At 38.9% G+C, this 16,345-nt stretch overlaps 2 protein-coding genes across 3 annotated transcripts in view; both read left to right on the forward strand.

Annotated features, from left to right (window-relative positions):
* Positions 1–9,415: 9,415 nt before the first annotated feature.
* lactb2 (lactamase, beta 2) lies at positions 9,416–13,333 on the forward strand. The gene is made up of 7 exons (XM_014969864.2): positions 9,416–9,643; positions 10,296–10,456; positions 10,585–10,705; positions 10,831–11,009; positions 11,707–11,855; positions 12,394–12,481; positions 12,579–13,333. The coding sequence occupies exons 1-7, from the start codon at positions 9,522–9,524 to the stop codon at positions 12,620–12,622; spliced, it is 864 nt and encodes a 287-aa protein (XP_014825350.1). The 5' UTR covers positions 9,416–9,521; the 3' UTR covers positions 12,623–13,333.
* A 2,260-nt stretch (positions 13,334–15,593) lies between these two features.
* The window catches only part of LOC106905193 (nuclear receptor coactivator 2), a 52,442-nt gene continuing 51,690 nt past the window's right edge, over positions 15,594–16,345 (forward strand). For both annotated transcript variants that reach the window (XM_014969861.2, XM_088014343.1), the window contains exon 1: positions 15,594–15,801. The gene's annotated coding sequence lies outside the window, so the exon portion shown is untranslated. The remainder of the gene's footprint in view (positions 15,802–16,345) is intronic.

The raw sequence follows: 16,345 nt of genomic DNA on the forward strand, positions 1-16,345 counted from the left end.
GCCACTTCAGCATATTGGCCCCCCTCAACGGGCCACATTGACGGTACAAATCAGGAGAGCATCCCTGCTAAAACACCCCAGACAAAAGGTTGACTTCCCTCATTCAGTTCTGTAGAGGCTTATAATGAGTCAATGGTCCAGGTGTGTTAGAGAAGGAACCATCTAAAGCTGCAGATGGTAGCTCTGGAAAACTAGACTTGGGCACCTCTAGCATAAATGTATAAAAATACAATGTTAAAAATAAATTAAACACCTCATATTGTTAAATAATTGTTTTTATGCATTGAAGTTTTAAATATTACATTTGAGTTTCCATGGATGTAAAATTACTGCTCAGTTTAAAAATTACAATATTTAAATCAGTGTTTAAAGGTAAGAAAACAAATGATAAAAACAAGTCACATGTGCAGACATTATAGACTTTACGCAAAGATGGCCTTGAGTTTGACACACGTGCATTACGCCATAGAACTGCCAATTGGTAATTGAAGTAAAGTAGCTTCGATTTCAAAGAAGCCTACATTGAAGTCAATTGGCAAATGAACCATCACCAAAGAGGAAGGCTCTTCTTGTCTCACTGCACCCCAAGAGATGCATAACCTACAAAAACCATTTCTGTCTGGTTTTGAACCAGAGACCTTTTGCATGTAAAGCAAACATGATAACCACTACACTACAGGAACTGAACTTCTCTGCTTTGTTTCAGTTTGAGGTTCCAAAGTTGATGATGTGAGATGCAACGCATGAAAATGTCAACTGAGACTTGCACTCAGATGCCTGGATTCAGAGTACAGACCATGACACCACAGAGCCTTGTTGACCTTTAGTAAACACCTGTGATGAATAGAATGTGCAAAATCTGTTTCTGTCTGGTTTCGAACCAGAGACCTTTTGTGTGTAAAGCAAACATGATAACCACTACACTACAGGAACTGAACTTCTCTGCTTTGTTTCAGTTTGAGGTTCCAAAGTTGATGATGTGAGATGCAACGCATGAAAATGTCAACTGAGGTTTGCACTGAGATGCCTGGATTCAGAGTACAGACCATGACACCACAGAGCCTTGTTGACCTTTAGTAAACACCTGTGATGAATAGAATGTGCAAAATCTGTTTCTGTCTGGTTTCGAACCAGAGACCTTTTGTGTGTAAAGCAAACATGATAACCACTACACTACAGAAACTCATGCTGTTTTCACTGTTCCTGGTAGATGATCCACATTTTGTTAGAGACTAATGTCAACGATGGGCATGGAGCAATGTCAGATACTTACAGATCCTCTCAGAGAGCACAGTAACTTGGTGAACAAACTTATACTTGTGCCTAATTTCACATTACAGTCCATAAACTAAGCCTGGGATCAAAAAATTGTATTGAAGATGTCATTAGCAGAGACAAATGGTTCTACAGAGACTTGGCTAAATGCCTATAAAATAAAATCAATACTTACAAATAAAAAATGGTTCAAAAATAAAATTAACACATTAAAATAAAAAATATCTGAAATACAATCAACGCTTGAGAATTAAAGATGGTTCAAAAATAATATCAACACTTCAAACTACAAAATCTCTGGAATATAAAATATTATGTATGTTGTTTTGAAAAACATTAGAATATAAGCACTTTTATCAAATCTACATTGTGGTAAAATCATGTAAGTTCTTCTTAAATCCATGGAAACTCAACAACTTGTAAGGTAGGTGAGTTAGCTCAACAGGTTAGAGCACCGTGCTGGTAATACTGAGGTCAATGCCGAGGTCGTCGGTTCAAACCCCGTATGGGGCAATTCATGTGTAAGGTCTTTCAGACAATCAACACTTCAAAATAAAATCAACACTTCAAAAATAAATAAGGGTTCAAAAATAAAATCAATACTTAAAAATGGTTCAAAAATAAAATCAACACTTCTAAGTAAATAAGGGTTCAAAAATAACATCAACACTTTACAAAAATAAAATCAACACTTAAAAATGGTTCAAAAATAAAATCAATACTTACAAATAAAAATGGTTCCTACAATAAAATTTACAGTTCTGTTCAGTCCATAAAGTAAGCCTGGGATCAAAAAATGTATTGAAGATGTCATTAGCAAAGACAGAGTCTTGTCTAATACTTAAAAAATGGTTAGGAAGCACATTACAAACCTTTGGTTGAATTCAAGTCTCCATTACAGATCAGAGAAATCAACGTTGTGTTAATCCATTTGGATCAGACAGATCCAACTGACTGATGAATTAGCGCAGATTTTTCTGCAGATGGGAACCAGGAGGAAGTGCGTTCAGACCCCAGCGGGTGATGCTAATTTAAGTGAAGTCACTTAATTTATTATGTTATTGGGGCCAGTCAGTGGTTTTTGTCACTACGAGAAAATGTAGATGCATTTATCTGCTTAATCTGTGATGGGATCTGGATTCACGGTGAATATTAACTAAACCGCATAAAATGCGACTAAATAGCCGATGTTAATATGATTGTGATTTCACGGATAAAAATAGTACATGACCGGCTTGTGTTTTTGTTTTTTTATGTTGTCGGTCAAGATAACGGTTAACAAAAAAAGTCTAGCGCGACCTGCCGATGTCTCAGTTTTATTCGCTGGTAAAATCAATAAGCAGCTTGAGGTGACTCTGCTGCTCTCTAGTGGCGAGAAGCCGTAATGTTGGCTGGTAACAATCAGAATGCATTGTGGGAGATGTAGTTTGTAGTCAATTCGTGCTCAAAACCTATTTTAAGTCAATCATCAGCCTATAAAATGCTGGGCGGGCCACATAAAATGACATGGCAAACCACATGTGGCCCGCGGGCCTTGAGTTTGACACATGTGGCTTAGTTTATCTTAGACTTCCACCATCTCAGCAAAGAGTTAAAAGCAGGCACATTGGTCAGACAGGTGCAGTCATGCAGAACAGACCTAAAGTCCTCAGATGTTGACCTGAAGCTGGAGCTTCAGCAGCTCATTCTGACCGTTCAGAAAGGAATACTTCAGGTCCATGACTCCTCATGGGTCCACCACTAAGAGAGCCGAAGTCAGACAGCTTAATGCAAACTTACTTCAAGACCTTTGCTTTTCAAGAAAGCCACTGCTTGGCGGAAAGCATCAGAGTCGATATCCAAAGCGAAACTCCCCGGTCCTGAAACTAAAGGTGTCTAGTTACTCGTTTCCTCAGAGTGGGTCAACATAGGTTGGTGCAGTCCAGTATGTTACTTTGTTTGTTTCTATTGCAAAAGCAGATCATACAGCCGACCTGTTCTGGACCCTAAAGTCGCAAGTCTTTAGGGTCCAGGACAATACCAGGGTTACAATGGAGATATTGGTGTCACACAGGACAGTCCATTTATTGGGCGACAGGAAAATGTTAGTGCTTGTGACAAGCACAAGACATACTAGTGTTTCATGTTTGTGGTCGCATGTTGACTTCAGATTAAAAAAATGACAAATTCAGTTTCTCAGAATTGAAGAATCACATTGAAAATAAAGAATGTTTTTGTCATTTTTAATGATGGAACATTGTAATATCCATTTCTTTTTTTCTCAGACGAGCCTAGGAAGAAGAGAATGATTGTGTTAATTTGGTGAAAATGTTCAAAAACCACTCTTCATTTTCCTTTAATCAAAAGAAAAGGTGTTAGAGAAGTTCCTCAGATGCAGCATGTGACTATTGTGAAAAAAAAGAAAAGAAAAAAGTGTTTTACATATTTGCTATGTATGAGACAGTCTGTGAAAAAAAATTAAAAAGCTCTCCTCTGCCTTTTCCCAGTGCTCCCAGAACTAACTGCAGGAATACACCAGAAACAAGCAATCAGAGCTGGGTGGGGTGGGGGGGGTCTCACCGCTGGCAATCATGCTTGTGTATGTGCTGCTCACACTCTCTCCCTCACAGTTTGCAGAGCCTGCCAAAAATGCTAAAGCTAGTTAGCATGGCCACCGATCACAAGTTGCATTTAGCACATTGAGCAGCATGTAGACGAGTGTGATTGACAGCACTAGGACACTCCTCCTTGCTCTGGTTGGTTGTTTTTGACCAGGAATGGCGCATTCCTTCAGATCATTGGACATGTTTGTAATTTTTGGTCTTTGCAGCCGTCCTCTGGCAGGGTGAGGTCAGCAGAGCTACAAACACAGACGCTCAGAAGCAGGGATGCAGGTTTACTGAGAAATTAGACTCCCACTTTCACACTCTATACTCTTCCCGAGCCCCTTCTCCCGCCCTCCAGTCATTTACATTTATATTGAATTAGAAGCCATGGTGGAGAGCGAGTGGAGGCAGCCGAAACTGATTATAATGGGAGATTATGGGCCGACTGCACCACCATTATGTCGTGTAATTACAAAGAGTTGGGTGGGGGGGAGCAGGAGAGGGAGGGGGCACTGGATTCCCAGATGCCAGGATCTATTTCATTTAGGGAAATACTGTCTCTCTGCTTTCTCCTCCACTTATTCTACCTGTAAATATTATACAGGGCTGAATGCCTCCTGCTGTTACACCGCTCTTTATGGGTCACGATTTATTGAAGGCAAATATCACATGAGGCACTAAGGAGGATGTGTGGATTCTCCCCTCCATAAGGTTTTTACAGCTGCAGCTCGACCCACTTTATAGCTTCATTTGATTGCATTGATCTGGTGGTGTAATGCATGTAGGATTACTGGTCATGCACTCTAGAGAGGCTCTAATGGCTTCAACATAATGTAAAGCCTGTTGGAAAAGATCATCCATTGTGTTTCTGCTTATAAACTAGGTGGCAACTTGAATGAAGAGTGTCTAGTAATTCTATTGGCAGTTTGAGTAAATTCTGTATTATGGGAGCAGTAATGGGAAGGGATGCACTGCTAACTTAAACAGGAAATTACAGGGAGTGCAAATCAATTACATGCTTACATTTAAAAAGCAACTAGGAGTTAAAAGCCAGCATATAACACTACCTAATTTACCCAGCTCCCATCAAATCAAATACAATTAACTCAATTTGCATGGATGTTTGAACAATATATCTCACAGCACTTTTAACACCTGGACAGAAAACAACAATTGTGGGTGATGGAGTCTCATCCTGGATCATATGGAGGTGCTGCAGAAAATTAAAGGCGATCCACAAGTTATCTCTGGCAGACAATTAACACAAACCAGAAAGCAATTGTGTAGCTAATGATAGGTTTAAACAAGTCTTCCATTTTTTCTAACCTCATTTAAAGCTTTACAGGCTGGATCGACACTGCACAGCAATGCCAGTATATCAGAGTTGATCAATAAACACAAATGCTTTAAGGTCAGGAGTTTAGGTTTTTCTTGAATTTATACACCTGTTAAAGTTTTAGTCCCATTAGTTGCAAATAATTTGTTTCTTGCAGTCAATTGAAAAACAAAGTAAAAAAAAAAGTGTTTCATGTGTTTTTTTCTGCAACTTACACTTGAGTTGTTTGAGTTCTCCAATACAATGATACTTAAAAAACAAACTGAACAACAAAAAATGTTAGCATTTAAAAACAGATCAGCCTAAAACATCCAGATATTTTAAACAGCTGAGACCATTTAATGGCATTACATTGCTTAAACGTCTCCATTTACTTTTTTTTAGTTCAGGAAAGTAACCTGTAAGTAAATCTGTGTGTTTGTCGCAAATATTTGGGGTCAGAACTTTTTAAAAAATTCTGAACTTAAAGAATTGTCTTGCTTGACTCAAGATAAACACAAACAAGAACAAAAAAAAACTAAACATGGAAGAACAGGAGTACGAAAAATGTTCCATTATGCAATCAGACTGAAAGTGATCAGAATGTCACAAAGCAGATCAGCAGAGAAGTTTAAACGAAATAAACAGTCTGTGCAGAAGTTCTTGAACTTTTACCTTTAACAGAACTGAATGAAGTCTTAAGAACAGCTCATCTGTTAGTTCAACTTTATGACATTTTCCTGCTTCATCACATCTGATTCAGATATTTGCTCATCAATAATCAGCAGGATATTCTTACAGACACACAAGATGATTTTTAATGACTTATTGCATTAACAAACTTATTCACATGTGATTTTAATTTCATTTCTGATTTAAACACAAAATTGTGTGGTTTGTTTATATGGGCAGAATATCAACAAAGATTTGCACACAGGAAATGCAGCTTGTGTTACCAGATTGTTTGATTACCTCAAGCTTGTGCACTAATGCCTCCCATGACAGCTCCCGCTGTGAAGAGGTTTCAGCATCAGCTTCCAGCAGACTGCTCTGCAGAATAAACTTAAGAATTACACAAATCAATGTCCACACTGCCCCCCTTCTTCCTTTGCTTTTGCAGAAAGTCTTCTGGTGCTGCACAGGCTTCTGTCCTAATTGCCTTTATTGGCTGAACCTCTGAAGGTGTGAACAGACAGGGGAAGATGGCAGAGGGGATTTCAGTGTGGCTGCAGTTCAGTCTGCCATTCTAACGCCGATCTCACAAAACCATGTATTTAAACTGAACAGTGCAGTGCAACACTCCCAAAGCTCTCCAAAGGGTTGCTGTTGCTCTGACTATCAGCAGTCCAGCAGACAGAGCAGGATCTGCTGTTCATTATCTGTTCTCACTCAGGGATCATTGGATGATGTTCAAAGCAGTTAGCACATTAGAACAACATGATTTCCTCAATACCGTGAGCACCCAGGAGGAAGTCTGCTCACCGCAGGAGTGTAATCATAGCATCTTATGACTCCCACATATAATATGGCAGATAATTAAACTAAAGAGCAGTCAGTAATGCTTAGGATGGTTTCTAACTACTCAAATTAGTTTGTATGTATCTAAAAGGTGAGCACTGGATGAGTTCTCTCAATTCTGCAGAATAAAAGCTTCAGCAGTTCCATTATTTTCTTTAAAAGCATCTGGTGGACAATCTTGCATGTTAGTCAAAGACATTCAAAGCAGTGCAGACTCCATTAGGGCCACTTCTCCTGGATCCTTTTAGTGGTGGTTATGTGCAGGTTGTCGAGGCACAGGTGAGGATAAGTGGGAACCTTTGAGTGACTGTCTTTGTTCCTCTTTTTAGTGATACAGTTCCGAGGTTTCCTCAAGTTATGACCTACAGCGTGTTGAGTGTGTCAGTTCCTCCACAGGTTCAAACATTCTCCACCAGATGAGAGAAATATGTTCTCTCTCACAGGGCGGCAAGAAAAATGACACCATTCTGTTCTTGCAGTTTGTTCTTGACACATCGTCCTGGCTGAACCTTTCTCTGCTGTGGGCTCTGACAACCACTGTGCCATTAGTCAGAAATTTGAAGTGGGTGAGGTTAGTACTCTGATTCATGCAGCAGTATGAAGGGCCCTGTGATGACTTCCCAGGAGTTTGGCTTTTGGGTTTCTTGTAAAGTATAAAATGTGCTGGCCAGAGAAACTCAAATAAAAGGACAAATTTCCCTGTTCTTGCAGAATATGTGCAGAGCTGAGGTCTAAGGCTGTTCCTTTACCAGAAAAGGTGGACTGCTCCTTCCAGGCAGGAGGCCAGACTTTGCCTCAAGCAGAAGAGTTAAACGACTTTAGTGTCTTTTTTTGAAAGTGATGGCAGAGCAAAACACAACACTGATAAATGGAGAGGAGTTTCATTTGCTGTTACGCAGGCCCTGCTCCTGTCTGCTGTGGTGGAGAAAAACCTGAACATTACAACCAACAGGTTCTATTTCAAATGAGCTCCCTTTCTAAAGCATGGCAGAGGTAAAATGATGGGGGAAGACACTTGTACTTTAACTCCTTTGCTGCTTAGTACCTTTATATATCAATGTTTATACAATATCTATAGATAGCATAGAAAGCAGAATCAAGAAATGACTTTAGGTCTGTTTCAAATGCAAAAATCTGTTGAGGAACCAGAGTAATTTTCTGCTCTGGTTTTTCTGCCACTGCATTTTCACTGCTGGAAACAAAACTAAATCAGACAAGCTGGTCAGATATCTGTCTTGAAATCAGCCCTGCTAGGGAGGCAGTACTTTTTGGACGGGACCTGAACTAAACATAGAGCTTCATGGTGGGAGGATGCTAAATATTTCTCACTGGTTGAATATCCTCAGTATTTTATTTCAGTCCTCCACTGCAGGAGTTCTGCATTTTTTGTTTGCAAACATAAAAATGAAGCCCTGTCACTCAAGATGAATATCACAGTGTTTTACAGAGTTTGCATTCAAACAGACTGATATGATTCGCCAACATTAGCAGAAATATTTAATTGTTAATGCATAAGCTTTTGCTTTTAGCATATTTCCAGAGACTAAACCTCTCTTCAAACCACGTCTAAGAGTTGTTAACTGACAAAAAACATATTTTTCAGTGTTTATGTTCTGAGATACAGACTAAAGCCCAGGACTGTTAATCATTCACCAATTTTAGATTGGACAGGAGCAGAGACCTTGTGGCAGCAGCTTACCAGGGTGTGGAGAGGAGAAACATCCAGATCAGTGGGTGATTACTAATCGTCTCTGAGGTAAAGCTGAACAAAAGTTCAGCCAGCCCAAATTCCAATATCTGTCTAAATGGAAACGTTATCGTTGTTAAACTCATTCAGAATCTATTTATGTCGTGTAGTGTCGCGCTATTTTAAATGTGTGACAGTTACAAAACATCTGCTTTAAACTGATGTGTCATTAAAAAACATCTTGATCACACTAAAACAATCTACAGAGGCAAACAAATTGTATAAACTGACCAATGGCTCCACCTAGTGTTTTTTTTTTTTTTTTTTTTGCTGTGCTGAATGTAAAGCCTTCACATCTCCGTCCAGGAACAGCTGCCTGCAAGAACATAATCATGCAAAATTCACGGAAGAAAAAAATTCCAAACGGAAATAACAATTGCACAATGCAGAACGAGATTTTTATAATTGTCAATTAGTATTAAAAACGACTCAAAGGTATATAGTTAATACTGCAGCAGCGAGGACCGGAAGTTCCACAGTTAAACTTAACCTAACTTTTTAAAAAGTGGTTTGATAAAAATGCCATAACAAGAAATTGAGCACAAACGATTAGATCAGTGAGTTTAAATCATTTTACATTTTTAAATTAGGCTTGCTTTTAGAGCACAACGTTCCAAAACCTGTTGCTTATTTTCTGTAAAGGTTTCAAAATAAGATAGATAATAATTGTTCATGCAAAATAGATAATATTGGAAACATTTAATTAAAAAAGATTAAATTAAAAAGGGATAACTTTAAAAATACAATTAAAACTTTTCATATTTGGACACGTAAAACCCCACACAAAGTGGACCTTGCTAACTTCATATTTCCATATATATATATTTATTTTAGAGCATATACTTTTCTTTATAAAAAATCAAATTTAATTCTAAATCATAGCTTATTATTTTAGCAATATTTATTTTTGTTAAAAAAACATTATTTTAGAAGTATATTCAAACCAAACCTTTTATTTTGAAGTGGGCACATTCACCGGAAGTAAACACGTGCGTTTCCTGTTTTACGACGCTTTAAGGTTTCTATTTTGAACTTTTACCTCTTTAATGATATTTTTTGCTGTAGACAAATCGTTGTAGCGATGACCGCCATTATTCCTCGGATAGAGCAGCTTTCTGCCAGAGTTGTTCGGGTTTTAGGCTGCAACCCGGGTCCGATGACTCTCCAGGGAACCAACACCTACCTGGTCGGAACCGGGCAAAGGTGACTGCTGTCAACACGTCAATTCATGTTTTTGATCCTTTATCGTTGTTTTATTTAGAAATAACCGTTATGAACTCTGAGGAACACCTACTGTTCGTATTTTATGCTACTTTCAAACCTTGTCAACCAAATTCAGCAGGGAAAAAATCCTAAATTTAAGCAATACTTGCTCAAAAATATAGAAAATGTGAGAACGAGTGCATTATGAATTGTAAGTCTCTGTTGATTGTGTCGGCTTTTTTCCCCCTACGATACTCCTAAATCACATCCAGGGCATTAAAATTCCTGCAGAAGTCGTTTTCTAGGGAAATAGTTCTTCATAAAAGCAGCCGAGAAAACTGTTTGCCTACATTCAAAATGCTTTCTAATAGAAAACTAACCATCATGGTTAACCAGCATCCCCACAGTTAAACGGCAGCATCATTGTGTGGGCAAACTGGTCAGAAATGATGGGAGGATGAATGGAGCAAAATTCTAAGCAATCCTTGAAGATAATTTTGCATTAACTGTTTCTTTTATGTACGCAATATCTTGAGATGGCCTGTAACATTTTGGTATGTCACTATTCACTGACAGTTATTTGCTGATCTTAAGCTCCTTGAACTTCAATTAAACAAAAAAACATTGAATTTCTTTCTGACTTTGGTTTCAGACGTGTGCTTATCGACACTGGAGAACCTGCTATTCCTGAATACATCAGCAACCTGAAAAATGCTTTGGGACAGTTCAGCACCAGCATCCAGGAGATCATCGTCACTCACTGGCATCACGACCACACCGGCGGAGTGGAAGACATCTGCAGAGATATAACTGGTTTGGTTTGTTTCTGTGGGTTCAAACAGGGCTGGGCTGTTTGATTCTGTTTTTAATCAGTGCGTATTCCTGCATGATTGCTTACTGAAGGGGATGAAATGAATGCAAACAGCTTTTCTATCCTGCAGGATCTGACGTTCGGGTCAGCAAACTCCCACGTGCCACCCGGGTCACAGAAATGGCTGGAAGCAAGTCGTATTCTTACCTAAAAGACGGAGATGTTATCCAGACTGAAGGAGCCACTCTCAAGTCAGTTCACATCTTCCACTGGGAATTAGCATATTGAGTAAACTAAAAAATAAGTTACAACTTCTAAGGTGAAACATGTTTGAATGGGAGGTCAGTTATATCTGAGCCAAATTTCCACATTTCAGAGTGCTTTTCACCCCAGGCCACACTGACGACCACATGGCCCTGCTGCTGGAGGAGGAGCAGGCCATCTTCTCCGGAGACTGCATCCTGGGCGAGGGCACGGCCGTGTTCGAGGATCTCTACGACTACATGAAGTCTCTGAAGATCCTGCTGGACACACAGGCTGACCTCATTTACCCCGGTGAGTACAAAATTAGCTTTGGCAACATGTTTGTACACATTACCCCAGAAAGTTATTCTTTGGACACGTTGCAGTGTGATGTCGCAGATGCTAGAGCCCGCCCCCCCATCTCCCTGCTGGAGGGCAAAAAGCTGCTCACCGACGATGACAAGTATTGGTTTTAGCTGTCAAGTTGTCAACATAACGTGTTAAATCTTAAATGTATGCGTGCTATGTAAAAGTGTTTTTCTACTAATTGTCAACATAACAACAAATAGATAACAAGATCAGGAAGAAGTTTTAATCAAAAATATAGCAAGGGAGAGAGAAGCAGGTCAGGTTTGGGGTCTGTGTGTATCATAGCCGACACAGAGAGCAAGGAAAAAATAATATGAGTGGTTTTCAGTTGTTCTTCAACAACCTTTCAGATGTTTTCCCTTTGTTGTGGCACACTGCACTACATTAATAATACCCACATCTCCAGGCTTCATTTAGTTAACGAAATTGTTCGACCTCGGTGTGCGGCTATAGATGGCAAGTAAAAGAAAAAGTCTTTTTGCCCCCCAGCGCTGTGTGCATGCCTGAAACCTCCAGATGTAAACAATAACATGGAACATGTCTACACTAAAATGCTGAGAGCCAAGAACACCACGTTTTTCACTACACTGCTGCGTGGTGACAGTGTAGATAGCGCTGTTTTCCTGGTGTTCCTATGCAGGACACGGACCTGTGGTGCAGGATGCTGGCGCCATGATCAAACACTACATCACCCACCGAGACCAAAGAGAACAACAGATCCTGAAAGCTGTTCAGGATGGAGCAGGAAAGCCTTTTTCTTCAATGGAGCTTGTAAAACTCGTCTATAAGGTCAGGAAGAATACTCGGTCTCTTTGAAGCTTTTTATTTTAAGCTCTTGAATCACACAGGTGTGAGTGGTTCTACACTAACCATAAATAAACACACATAGTCTGCTTTTCTAAGTTAGATTTGTCTATTAAAAACACCACAGGTTTGCAGAACCACAGTATGTACAGAAATATTTAAAAGCAAAAAAGTGTAAGTGATCCAATTGTTTTTATGACAAACTTTAAAATGAAAATGACCTACTCCTCCCTGAATATTTCAGCTTATTACAGGTATCATATTCCTACCATGTATGTATTATTAACTTTGATAAACAGACTTTCAGACTCAATTCAGAAAAGGCTTTCAAGTTAATGTGCATTATTTATTAAAAGCACACAGTATCCTCCTTTTAATTTTCACACTGTCTGTATTTTACAAAGTTGGAAATATTTTCTGATGAATTTGTCTGTATTGTTGGTGAAGGTTTTCCGAACATGAATGGCCAAACCGTCATGGCCATTTAACCTTACATTTAACCTTTGTGCCTGTTTTTCTCCAGGACACCCCTGAAAACCTGCACCAAGCAGCTAATGTCAACCTGGTTCATCACCTCACGAAACTGGAGAAGGAAGGCAAGATCACTTTAGGTATTTTATCACTTCCTCTGCTGCAATAGCTAATGCAACAATCCATAAACCACTTCAGTTCTCATTCTGGTCTAATGCAAACATGCTTCTCCCCCAGTGGATCACTCTTCTACGAGCAGCAAGTGGAGAAGTAATCTTTGATGTCCAGCCAAACTTAGATGAAATAATATAAATGCAACGTTCAACCTGAGTGATGAAAATCCATCCAGACGACATCTGGGAATCCTTTTTGAAACCTAGTGATCACATTACACAGTGATGGGTGTTGCTGAAAGCCTGAGAATGGAAAGTATTGCATGTTTTTTTTAAACATGTTGCTTTACATGTTTTTTAAAGGGGTAAATGTCTTGTATGGACCATGTTGTTGCTTGCATCACAGATTTAAAATGAATCAAAAGGTCATTTACAGCCTTGGCTTAGACATCTCCTACAGAGTGAGCTCCTGTCTGTTTGAATTCTTCTGCTTCTTAAAAATTAGGTTTATCATACATATTTTCTACAGTTTTTCTGCCCAACCGAAAATTTGATTTACTCTTAACTGCTTATCATTTATCTTTATGCCTTCATACAGGTGGATTTTGTTTTATAACTGTGGTTATCATTTTTTAAATTACCAATTTCTCTCCTTAACTTGGTAGATTTTGTCCCCTTAACATTTGTTCTTGGACTGTAATGTGACGTCTGTATGAAAATAGGTGAACACGGATCCAGGTTATCACTAGGTGGCAGCATCTGTTCAGTAACCTGATCTGTCAATTGTTATGAAAAAGTAAAATAAGAATCCAGTAATATGAAGTAAAAAGGTTCTATTTTTCTTGATGAGGTTGTAAATAAATAAGATTCACATTGAGACTTATTGTCTGTCTTTTATGCATATGTTATGTGAGTTGTTCTATTTTTCATTGTTAAACTAATGTTTAATTTAATTTTAATAAAATATGACATTTGGAATGTGAACAGCTGAACATGATTCCAACTAAATCATTATGAAGAACCACTATAGAGTTCCCTCATTGGTTCTGCTGGGTGACCTCTTGAACTCTGGATCTCATCTGTTTCTATATTGACTCACGGTGCTGATGCAGTCTGACTACATGGGACTTTCTTTGTGTCAGTGCTGCTGTTTTGAACACAAACCGCTTTAGTATTTGACTGGTAATTTTACTTACAGTTAGCAAATGTCATTATGAAAGACTTTAATGACAGAAACATGGAGAACACAGAAAGGTCGATGAGAAGAAAAAAAAAGTCAATATGCTGCATTTGGATACCAGGTTACAGAATTTAATGGTTGGTTGGTTCCAACTTTCACAGTCCCACTTTCAGGGAACTTGTTGGGAGGTTCCCTGAAAGCTAATTGAAGATTAAAACATGACATCTCCTAATGGTTTTCTGATAATTACTCTATTTTGGAAACTTTCCAACAATATTCTGTGAAGATTTCAAGAGAGGTAAATGCAACTTCTGCCACAAGATCTTTGAAGAAACTTCAGGCCACATTTACTAAAATGTTCTTGTCAAGATTAGATCTTTAAGAACTTTTCCATGAGCATATATACAAGATCAGTTATACCAATCGTAACTTGACCTTCTGGGAACCTTAAAGGAATGCTCTCGAAACTACCTTTAACATATGTACCGTAGTTTGAATTTGTAGGGACCTCCAGGGAACTTTTTCTGAAATTTGGTTGCAACAATATTGGTGTTGGCTTTGAAGATCATAGAATGGTCCTTAAATGTCTGCAAAATGTTTGTTCATCCTTCACAGCTTGACCTTTAGAAAACATGCAGGACTGTTCCAACATACATCTGAACCTTTAGGGTACCTTCCTCCAACAACGGTTTCCTAAAAGTTTCCTTAAGTTTGATTGTCTTGAAGGAAACTGAGTGAATGTTCCCTGAAGATTGTTTGACCTTAAAGCGACGTTCAGTGTCAGTTATCACATTCAAAGTGTTTTGTTTTCCTGAAGGTTGACTGCCACTTTTCAGAGTGACTTTTAGGGAAGTTGAGAGGTTCCTTAAAAGCTTGTAAGTTGGTTGCAACAATTATAGGGTAGGTTGGTTTCCACTTTCAGTTTGACTTTAGACAAATCTTAATTAAATGTTTCTCAAAGCTTACAAAGATGTAGGTTGTCACATACATGGTGTGACCTTCTGGGTACCTTTCCTAAGTGATGTTTTCCTTAAGTTTGGCTGCAACTTAGTTATAACAATAAACTTTCTTGATTTAACAATATGATGCTCCTGTATTTATTTCCCAACTATGGCAGATAAACACCTCGGTACTGTTGCAGCTTCTTAGTGTGACTTTTAAGGGATTTGAAGAAGCATTCCCTATAGGTTCCCTGTAAGTAGGTTGCTTTATAACAGTTCCAGAATCTGCAGGAGTTGTTCCTAGAAGGTCCCTGAAGGGTTTGTGAAGAAAGTTCTCATTTTTGTTGCTAAAAATTGACTAAAATATTTTAGACCAAATATGCCCCAAAATTTAGGAAACTGTCTGCCTCTTATTAAGATAAAGGAAATGCCACTTTGTTCAATTAAAATTAGCAGATATAAAACATTTTCCAACAAAATTATTTTATGTTGGAAAAGCAAAATGGCCCCCAAGTACTTTCAACTTTGGGATTGTGGCAAAACGTTGGTCCACCCCCACCCTCATGCTTAACTGGATATTCAGTATAACGTTCTGAATATTATTTACTGTATTATTTAGAAGATTTGTTGTAATCCCCCAGTTTGAACTTCAGGAAACTTGAGGGAATGTCCTTAAAGGTCTCTTGTAAGGTTATATCAGTCATAAAGGAATTATAATATAATCCTTAAAACGTTCCCTGAAGACTGATTTTAGCTTTGACTTTGGTTTTCAGGAAATGCTCTTAAATGGGTTGTTTTATGTTATCTCCAACGTTCAGAATTAGAATATATATTAAAACTTTTGTAAGCCAATGTAAATGACATAATATTCAAAACAGCAAATGTTCTCATCCGTTTTTTCCCCCCGCAGCGAGTAGCTTATTCATTTACAGCCACAGAGACTTGCTTTCTCAGGTTCAGTTTTAAACTTTAGATGCGAAGAAGCGGTGAGGAGCTGAGTTGGTGGCGTTACGAGAAGAGAGGAGGTGGAGGTGTAGCAGCCAGGAGGAAGAGGAGGAGGAGGAGGAGGAGGGGGTCTACTAGTAAAGATAAACAGCCGAGGAGCCTCTGAGCCAGATGAACATGGCGGCTCCGGCTCTGGACGCTCCTGCCGCTCCGTCCCGCTGACCCTCACAGCACCGACGAAGTCCCCGCTCTACAGCCGCCCATGGCACCTCAACTCCCAGGTAAGTCTCTGCTCGACCCCCCCTCTGCTCCTCCAGTCCCACCCCCTCGGTAATTTCCAGCACCAACAGTGGTGGAGGGGCTTGTGCAAAGTGTCTGTCAGTTAACATCAAGGTTAACCTACTTTAGGCTGAATTTATTTTGTGCTGTCTATGGCGCGACAGTAAGGATATGACATTTATGGTGGGATAATAAAGATTTAACATGGGAATAAAAACAGCCTTCGGGAAATAACGTTTCTGACCGAGAGAAGCGGCAGCTGCTGGGTTTTATTTATAAGCGTCGCTCTTTTCGTTTAATTATTTCAAGTTGGATTTAATCTCTAACAAATGTAACTTGTTTGAGTTCAACATGGATGAAATATGACTGAGATGAAGGCACTCATGTTTACACTTGACATCTCAAGTTATTCCGTGACAGGTTCGTTTATCTAGGACTTCCTCAAACATCTCAACCGTCAATTCAAATCAACATAAGTCACGACTTCCGGTTTAAGGTTTCAAAATAAAACGCGAAATAGTTCTGATTCCTGAAATTGAGTTATTT

This window comes from Poecilia mexicana, unplaced genomic scaffold (assembly GCF_051168715.1).
Source record: "Poecilia mexicana isolate PSO_F unplaced genomic scaffold, ASM5116871v1 scaffold_17, whole genome shotgun sequence".
Taxonomy (NCBI): domain Eukaryota; kingdom Metazoa; phylum Chordata; class Actinopteri; order Cyprinodontiformes; family Poeciliidae; genus Poecilia; species Poecilia mexicana.

Coding starts and splice junctions, on each gene's coding strand:
- lactb2 (XM_014969864.2), top strand. CDS start 9,522: ATGACCGCCATTATTCCTCGGATAGAGCAGCTTTCTGCCAGAGTTGTT. Junction 10,706..10,830: donor ACTGAAGGAGCCACTCTCAA/GTCAGTTCACAT, acceptor TCCACATTTCAG/AGTGCTTTTCACCCCAGGCC. Junction 11,010..11,706: donor GGCTGACCTCATTTACCCCG/GTGAGTACAAAA, acceptor GTTCCTATGCAG/GACACGGACCTGTGGTGCAG.